Source organism: Callorhinus ursinus, unplaced genomic scaffold (genome assembly GCF_003265705.2).
Source record: "Callorhinus ursinus isolate GAN/ISIS: 27379988/994484 unplaced genomic scaffold, GSC_fseal_2.0 scaffold9, whole genome shotgun sequence".
NCBI lineage: Eukaryota > Metazoa > Chordata > Mammalia > Carnivora > Otariidae > Callorhinus > Callorhinus ursinus.
Genome location: NW_027397071.1, coordinates 30,581,121 through 30,590,627, shown reverse-complemented (window position 1 = coordinate 30,590,627; position 9,507 = coordinate 30,581,121). Strand labels below are relative to the sequence as shown.

Here is a 9,507-nt window from a genome sequence, read left to right as displayed (position 1 = left end):
GGGGGGGGGGGGACATGGGAGAGGGAGAAGCAGGCTTCCTGCGGAGCAGAGAGCCCAAAGCGGGGCTCGATCCCAGGACGCTGAGATCACAACCTGAGCCAAAGGCAGACACTTAACAACTGAGCCACCCAGGCACCCCTAATGTATAATATTAAAAGGAATAATTACACGAGATACAATGAAACTACTTTTCATGAAACTATAAACTACAAAAACTTGAAACCAAACAGTCTGACTGCTATTGTTGAATAATTCATAATAGTACATGATGCCGAAGGCGAAATTTAAAGATAAATAGGTACATTATGGTGATTTCTGATAAAGGCCAAATTTATTCATTTATTAAAACTGAAATATAAGCAATGCCTACAGGGCACTAAATTTTATTTGAGCAATTATTTATAAAGAATTTAAAACATTTCACTTTTATTTCCATTAACTAAAGGGATGAATATGAATGCTAGTTACACAGAAATGGAAAACTATTTGCAATCTTCTATTTACTCCCTTGTATGCTAAAATTAATGTTAAACCCTACTGGCATAAGTTTGAACTACCTCTAGCTTATGTTAGCTTTACCTACAGTTATATTCATACATAAACACACACACACACACACACACACACTGAAAGAAGAAACAAGTAAAAAAGATACCAAAATAAGTATGCAAAGTGGCAAGGCAGAAAAGTCTTTATTCCCTTATACTTATGCATATTGTGATATAATTAATTACATGACTAATTAAAGTCATTTTACTTTGAAAATCTGTAAGAGAATGTAGAAGTGGCAATTAAGTTTTTCACTCAGAAAAATATTCTACATAGTAGTGAACTACTCAAGCCAATTTTGTGTTCTCAATGATTTCATAATAAATTAAAATGACTTACTAAACATTTAACTAGTGTCCCAGCTCAAAATCATCAGCAAACTTTTGGAGAAATTATGTATTTCAATCCTCAATGAAAATGTACCTATATAAGACATCTTTTCATCATTTAAAAAAGTCCTACTGCAGGGGTGCCTGGGTGGCTCAGTCAGTTAAGAGTCTGTCTTCGGGTCAGGTCATGATCCCAGGGTCCTGGGATCCAGCCCTGCATTGGGCTCCCTGCTCAGGGGGGAGCCTGCTTCTCCCGCTCCCTCTGCTGCTCCCCCTGCTTGTGCTGTCAAATAAATAAAAACAATCTTTTTTTTAAAAAAATTAAATAAATAAAAATGTCCTACTGCAGAAACAAACTCTGTTGCTTTTGCTTACTTCTCTTTAAAAAATCCTAAATAGGGCACCTGGGTGGCTCAGTTGGTTAAGCGACTGCCCTCGGCTCAGGTCATGATCCGGGAGTCCCGGGATCGAGTCCCACATTGGGCCCCTTGCTCAGCAGGAAGTCTGCTTCTCCCTCTGACCCTCTTACCTCTCGTGCTCTCTTATCTCTCATTCTCTCTCTCTCAAATAAATAAATAAAATCTTTAAAAAAAAGAAAAGATTAAAAAATCCTACATAAAAGTATTCTTACAAATACTGTATTAGAGTTTAAATAAATACAAACAGCCCTGCTTAGAGTCAAACCTGGCAGCCCAGAAGAAATGACTAGAATAAACTGAAACCTTAGGTTTATGCATGAGTGTACTTATAAGTGTCTTTCTCTTTTCCAGATAAATCTAAATGAGGAAATGGGTACAATGGAAAGGAAGAAAGTTATTTTTCTATCTTTTATGTTTCCTCTCTTGTCACTAGCAAAACCCTTAAGAAAAAAGCCGTGTGCTAGCTTTTGGGACAGTAGAGAAGAAAACTCTGAGACTGTTTTCAGTTCCACAAAAGTAAGGGGGAGGAGCAAGACAAAGATGCACAAAAGAAAAGATGAGCAGAATAAATAAATGCCCCTAAAGGGGTGTGTTCTAGCTCAACTCCCAGTGTTCTTTAAGGCAGTACTCCTCAACTTCTGATCATTTCACTCTCCATCCAGAATCCTAATGATCTGGGCAAGGTAGTACTCTCACAAAGCCTGCTTGCCTTTCTCTTGATAACAGCTAACTAAGAATCAAGCATGGTACCAAATGGATTATCTTTCTTCATCCTCACAGCAACCTGAGGACTGAGGCTATGCAGTGTTGAGTAACCTGTTCAAGGTCACAAGTCTGGTAAGGTAAGTGCTGGGGTCTAATCAGAAACCCAGAGGCCCTATTCTGTTAACCAGTATACTATATGGCCCCCTCTCTGGCAGATTCCAAAATCTCACATTTATTGGTGCAAGATGAGACCCATATAGAGGGAACTGCTTAAACCTGTCACAGGCAAGTAGTAAATATAAATGTATACATAACAAAACTGAAGCAGAAAGAGCTCAACTGCTTTGTTTTAATAGGGATTAGTTTAAGAATCAGGTATCAGAATAAAGTAGAATGCTTTTTCAAAACTTTAACAAATGCATCAAGATAGGTGATGGGGGCACTGGGAACTCTAGAACCTAACTACTCAAAGTATGTACCAGACAGTAGCATCTACACTGGGAGTTTGTTAAAATGCAGAATCTCAAGTCCCACCTCACACCTATAAATCTGCATTTTAACAAGATTTTCAGGGAATTCATATGCACATTAAGTTTAAAAAGCACTGCTCCAGAACCACACTTTGAGTGGCAATGGTGTAGAAAACAGCCTTGGCGATTCTCAAAAAATAAACTCCACTTAGAAATGTAGGACTTTGAAATCAACACACTATTTTCTGCTGAATTTGTAATTCTCAGAGCTTTCCTGCCACCAGCAACTCTAGTGTTCTATGGCATTGCCCCCCCCCCCAAAAAAAGCAACTGGACTTGCTTCTAGGGCCAAAATGGCAGAATTTCTCAGAGGGGGATTTAAAACTAGAAGACAGGGGCACCTGGGTGGCTCAGTCTGTTAAGCATCTGGCTTCAGCTCAGGTCATGGTCCCAGGTTCCTGGGATTGAGCTCCACATTGGGCTCCCTGCTCAGCTGGGAGCCTGCTTCTTCCTCTCCCTCTGCCCCTCCCCCTGCTTGAGCATGCCCACTCTCTCTCTCTCCCTCTCTCAAATGAATAAAATCTTTTTTAAAAAAATAGAAAAAATAAAAATAAAAATAGAAAACAGTAAAAAAATTATATGCTTATTGTTACTAATCATGAAGAGGGCTAATGCATAAAAGATTTTGTTGAAAAAAATCCATAAAGATTGCGTAGCTCATAAAGATAAGAAGTCAGAGCTACAAATACTTGAAAAAAGAGAAGAAATAGATGGGACTCCACATTATAAATGTCAACTTCACTTTAAGGTATATTACACAAGATTATACCAGTTAATTATACTATTTTAAAAGAATTGCCCACATTTTTAGACAAAAATATTAACAAGTTACATGCCCTAAAGTTTTCCTTTCACAGATAGTGTAGCAGCAAAAGTAGAGTCAAAATAGGCTATTTTTAGGGGCGCCTGGGTGGCTCAGATGGTTAAGCATCTGTCTTCCGCTCAGGTCATGATGTCAGGGTCCTGGGATAGAGTCCCGCATCGGGTCCCGTGCTCTCTCTCTCTCTCTCTTTGTATCTCTCTGTCTCAATGAATAAATAAAATCTTTTAAAAAGGCTATTTTTAAAGCAATAAAAGGCTGAAACAGCTCAACCTAGTGCTTCTGAATTTCTTTCTGAGTACTATATGCTAATTAAACTTATTTATAAAGACTTTTAATGAAGTATGGTTGGCAAATAGATTAAAATTCCTTTGTAATCTTAAGGCTTGCAGAAACTTGACAATATTTACCATGTGTAATGACTTTAAGATTTCTTAAATAATCATCTCAATTAAGAACAAATTGGCCAATCTGTGAACACTACATACCCAATGCACCAAATCACTGGCACTATTACACTATCTCAAGTTTTAGAGGTTCTTAGTAGGAGCCAGAAGTCAAAATAGAAAATCCATTTGTTATACAGTCTCAAAAATTTCCAAAATACCTAAATATTGGGTAAATTAGGTATCTCTATCCCATTATATATTCTATATTATAAATTCTGTAACATTTTTTAAAACAAAATATCCTCATAAATAATACTGTATAGAAAAGTGTGATATTAACCTTTTAGTCTATTTAACATCTTTATACAATCTAGAACATACTGCTTCATTTGGACTGCCCAATTAATTTTTAGAAAACATGACTGTAAAGTAGAATCCGGAAAAGATGTATAAAAAAAAAAATAGAATCCAAGTAACATCAATCTGAACTAAACTTATTTAAAGGTAAAGGTTTAAAACATATTGATTAAAAAATTGTCTTAAAATCTATGAGAACTCCTTCATCTTTGCAACTTTGAGGTTGTTACCTACCCTTCTAAAACTTGCTGAAATTCCATTCATCTCCTCCATCCAAGCAACATAATAGAATTTGCTGGATCAGACCTCTAAAGAACTTTAGCATCTGTTTAACCCTAAATAAATACAGGTTTTGGAGTCATAGAGATCTAAGTCTGAATCGGTGTAATTGTTTGAATCCATATACTAGTATACACAAACCATATACTAGTTTGAGTGACCTTGGGCAAACTACTCAACCCGTTTATTTTGTTGTTGTTAAATGACAAGTGTCATGGGGCTGGTGGGGTAAATATGAGAACCACATAAAGTATCCAGAATTGTTTTAATGAGTTAAACTAACTTAATGAAAAATAGTTAAAAAACAAGATTAACTCTCCAAATCTATACCAGATATGCAAACATTACACAAATTATTTTTATCTTTCCTAAAAAATTTGAAAGGAAATAACATCTGATTAAAAAACATTAAATAACATCTGAGAAAGGTGTTTAAACCAGAAATTATCCAAGCTTTTGCTTAGATTTCTTGTAAAATATCTAAAATACTACCACACAGTAATTCTAATGTTTCATTTTAATTCCTTTTAAAGTTACTTCCATTTAATTAGTTTCTCAATGGAAAAAAAAATCAATGAATTCATTCTTAAGCATTACTACATTTATTATTACTTTTAAAATCCTTGAATGTTTATTTACTCTATAACTGAGGGCCTTAAAAGCCATCAGATGGTAAATGTTTAACCTATGCAACAAAAGGGTAAAAAATATTTGACTAAAGTTTTATGCAGATTTTTGCTACGGCTGAAATTTAACAATCTTACAAAGAGTTAACTGAACCAAGATCATGGGAAATAAAGCTATAGTGGCAATAAAATATGATTACAAATACTTTACCCCTGCAAATGCATATTTTAATATGAATTTAGCATAAAGCACACCTCTCTTTACAAAACAATTTACATCCTGTCATCCTTTTATTCAACTGAAATGGAATAAATTTGAGGGAAAAAATTGACAGGTATGGATTGGAGATTTATAGATTCAAAAAAACTTTCCAAGTTTGTATACGCTTTAAATGAATCATTTGATTTGTCTTCACTGTGTGATTAGAAGTTTTGTGAACTTTGTTTCTCCCCACTGTTTTGTATTTATTGATTAAACAAGGTTAATGTGTATAAACCCAGTCCTGGGGGATTTGTAATTCTTTTTTTTTTTAAGATTTTTTTAATTTATGTTTGACAGAGAGAGACACAGCGAGAGCAGGAACACAAGTAGGGGGAGTGGGAGAGGGAGAAGCAGGCTTCCGGCGGAGCAAGGAGCCAGATGCGGGGCTCGATCCCAGCACTCTGGGATCATGACTTGAGCCGAAGGCAGAGAAAATGCCAAGTACTCTGAATACTTTTTACATTTCACCATCTAATATTTTTTAAACAATTAATGACATGTAAGTCTTTATGGTCACTAAAAGTCTTTGTATTTAAGACTGTAGCTCAAAGGATCATGTTGTTTTGGACTCAGTTTGAAAGTATTATACTTCTTTCAGGAAAGAATTTTTACTATTTACAACATAATTAAAAGATTTCTAGAATTGTTATTCTAAACCTTCAGTGAAAATTAAAAATCATGTACATACAAAATTGGGAGGAAAATCCTATTTATAAGGGCAAATATAGTTAAGTTTACAAATGACTTTAAAAGTCTGCACTTCTTAGAAGTATGAGACATCTTTTTTTGATTAAAATACTAGTGCCCTTGATTTTCCACAATAAAAAGATTATTCACTTTGTTAGTTTTTTATGGGAGGGAGGAGAGAGGAAAGGTGGAGAGAAGTATGTGAAAATCCTACGTGACTAAAAAGAAATTTTAGTTGATAGTGTTTTTTTTGTTTGGTTTGTTTTGGAGGTTTGGTTGTGTGTGTCTGTGTTGTGTGCACGCGCGCCTGGGAGAGAAGGAAAAAAAAAACGTGTAATGAGTAAAATGACAGTTTATGAAGCCCATAAAGTCTTCCTTGGAACAAATTCAAATTCACAAACTCCACAAAGTCTACGGATTTGCCTAGAGCCACAAAGAATAAAAATCAAGGCAGCACCGCCCAACTCTATACTAAAAGCGTGTGGTGAACTTAACCTTTACTCACTGTTGTGTTGAAGAGTAGGCACACTGGGTCTTAGAGAAGAAAAAACAAAAACCCCAAGTTCCTCATGCCACTGTCGGAAAGGAAAGAAAAGGAAAGGCAGGAAGATAAAGAAAAGAAAAAGGCAAAACAAGTGAATGCATTATACTAAGTAACCCGGTGCATTCAGCTGCCCCTTACGTGACACTTTGGCACCGGCACGTACCTGTCTGCAAGAACAGACCTTATTCTTGGCTCTTAATTAAGCGAAGCCCAGTTGGTAAACATTAAGACGCAAAGCGTTAGCATTTTGATTGCAAAGTAACCTACCTGTTAGAGTAATTCTTTGATCTGGAGGCACGGAGAGGACTTGGCTCTCACGCATTTTCAAAGGGCCCAGATTTGGAGAGGTTGCCTGCGCTCCCGTGACTTTGGGGGCTGTCCCCCGGGAGCGACCCTTCATTCCTAAGGAGAGCAGACGTCCTTTGTACATCCACTTTTGCAGCTTCTTGACTGTCACCGCGGGAGGCTTGAGGAAGGGGAGCCCCTCCTGGCCGTCTCCTTTGCCGCTGCGTAGCACAGCGGACCCCGCAGGATCCCCGAAAGGGCTTCCCGAGGAGCGGCCGGAGTCCTTGGAGCCGGGAGTCAGGAGGCCGGAGGGCGCGGTGGCCGGGGCGCTGCCTCCGCTCCAGCCGTCCATCCCGCCTCCACGTGGCGGGGGCTCGCCCAAGTCTCCGCGCGCGCCGCACCTGATCCAGCTGTCGCTCGGCCACCGCTGGAAGGGAGGAGGCTTGGCACCCACCCGGAGGCTCTCGAGGCTTCTGCTGCAGGACAGCCGCATCCGAGGAGTCCGCAGGCGGCCTCCCCCCGACTCCCTTGGAGGCGACCGGGGCGGGGACACCTGCTGCCGAGGGCGGCCACCGCCTCCCCGCTGCCAGTCTTGGGGGCAGGCTCGGCGGACCGCAGCGCCGCAGGGGGAAGGTAGCTGGCCCAGAGCCCGGGCTCCCACAAGGCAGCCGCGATCCGCCCAACCCCTGTCGCCCCGCCGCGCGCCCGAGTCAGGGGGCAGGTCGTGCATGGCCTGGATCAGCAGATAATAGGCCTCTCGCAACTGGGTCTGCAGCCTGCCTGTCTCCAGGCGGCCGCCCTCCGCCCCCGGGGAGGAGCCCGCCGCCGGGGGAGGCGGGGGCCACCGCTCCGCCTCCGCCCCCTCAGGCTTGGGTGCCGACTGGGAGCCGCCGGGCAGGTTCTCGTAGTAGTCGGCGTCGTCCTCCCGGTCGTCCTCCTCGTCTCCGCTACCTTCGGAGCCCGGAGGGGCGTGCAGACAGGGGCGAGTGAGCCCGCGACCCGAGGAGAGGGCCTCCTTCCCGCCGCGCTGACGAGGCCCGAGCGCTCCCCACTGCTCCGGGCGTCCTCCCGGGACCCGCGCCTCGGGAACCCACGCCTGCGGCGACGGCGGGGGCTGCTCCCAGCTCGGCCGGGCTCCGCGGGCGTGCTCGCCTGGGCAGGGGTCCGGGGCACGGCCAGCGTCTCCTTCGGCAACCGCGGAGGCCGCCACGGTAGCTGCAGCCGCCGCCCGGAGCCCGAGCCCCCCGGCGGCGCGGGGACTCTGCCTCCCCCGGAGCCTGGACAGCGTCCTCCTCAGAGGGTCCGCCATCCCCTCCGCCTCAACAGCCAGGCTCGCCCCCTATGCGGGAAGAGGACGGAGCCCAGTTCGGGAAGAATCTGCGCTCGCGGAGGCGGCGGCGACGGCGGCGGCTCCCCATGACCGGCGCTGGCCCTCGCGGGCTCCTCACATACTTGGCATAACTCTGCCGCGGGAAGGGGTGGGGGAGGGCGGCGGCGCCGCAGAGCGCATGCCCCGGAGCCTCGGGCCGCGACGGGGCGCGCAGTCTGCGGGCGGCTGAGCTGCGTTCCCCGGGTGGGCGCGCAGCGCGGCGGAGGGTCGGGAAGGGAGGAGGGCGAGAGTGAGCTGAAGTAGACACCGGGACGCGAGAGGGAGCGCCCAGAGCGTGGTGAGGAGTGGGGGCCGGGGGAATAGGTGAACAGTTAGAGTTGAGGCAGAGAAAAGAATGAGCGGGAAGGTGTCTCGGCTGGAAGGCTGCAAAGTTTTGGAGAAAGGGAAAGTGCCCTCCTGGCTGCCACCCCGTCACCTTCACCCCCTCCCCGTTGCCACCATTACACGAGGAGTGTCGAATATGACAAGTCCTAACTTGAGAGAAAACAAAGATCGTTTTGACGGACACAGTGTGAGTACAGGTGTATCTCAGTGCAATGCGTTCTAGAAACGTTCCTAATCATTTTAATGACACGGGGAGCCAGCTATTTAAAGGAAATTTGCAACGATTCCTTTTAAGTTAGGAAGAATCCTTTTGCCCCCCAAATCACCACCTTGTCCTCCTAAGTCTTATTTTTTTAATGAATGCATGCCAACACAAAATTCTGATTATCAACCTTGTAAAATGGAGCCGCAGATATAGTGCCCCCCATCACCCCGCTTACACGTCATTTTAATGAAAACTTGGTTGAGAAACAATTGGGTTAAAATTGGGAAACGGTGTTATTTGGAAATATCAGCTCTCTCAAAAACATGAAATCCCGTATTCTGTGTTAACAGTTGCTACAGGTGAATGGACCTATCCCTGATTGGTAAGAATCATCGTCACTGTCCCTCTGATTTTAGTTACATTTTTTTTAAAGATTTTATTTGTTAGGGAGAGCACGAGGTGGGTGGGGCAGAGGGAGAGGGAGAAGCCGATTTCCCACTGAGCCCGGAGTCCCACGCCCCTCAGGACTCCATCCCAGGACCCTGAGATCCTGACCTGAGCCCAAATCAGACACTTCACTGACTGAGCCACCCAGATGCCCCCAGTTACATTTTTTTTTAACGTTTACATATTAGGAAGGGGCCTGTGTCTGAGTAGCTTATGAATGTACTCCTAACTCCCAGCACAGTACTCACACATAATAAGAATTCAAGAAATACTTGTTGCATAAATGAACGCCAGCATAACTAAATAAAAGAATTTAGTTCTGGGGCATCTGGCTGGCCCAGTCGGTAGAGCATGCCACTG

General features: G+C 43.4%; 1 protein-coding gene across 3 annotated transcripts in view; it reads right to left on the bottom strand.

The window, feature by feature from the left end:
* SYDE2 (synapse defective Rho GTPase homolog 2) overlaps positions 1-8,955 on the bottom strand; it is a 48,245-nt gene extending 39,290 nt beyond the window's left edge. For all 3 annotated transcript variants that reach the window (XM_025872106.2, XM_073896392.1, XM_073896391.1), the window contains exon 1: positions 6,764-8,955. In XM_025872106.2, coding sequence (XP_025727891.2) covers positions 6,764-8,090 — 1,327 coding nt within the window. In that variant the 5' untranslated portion in view covers positions 8,091-8,955. The remainder of the gene's footprint in view (positions 1-6,763) is intronic.
* Positions 8,956-9,507: the final 552 nt, after the last annotated feature.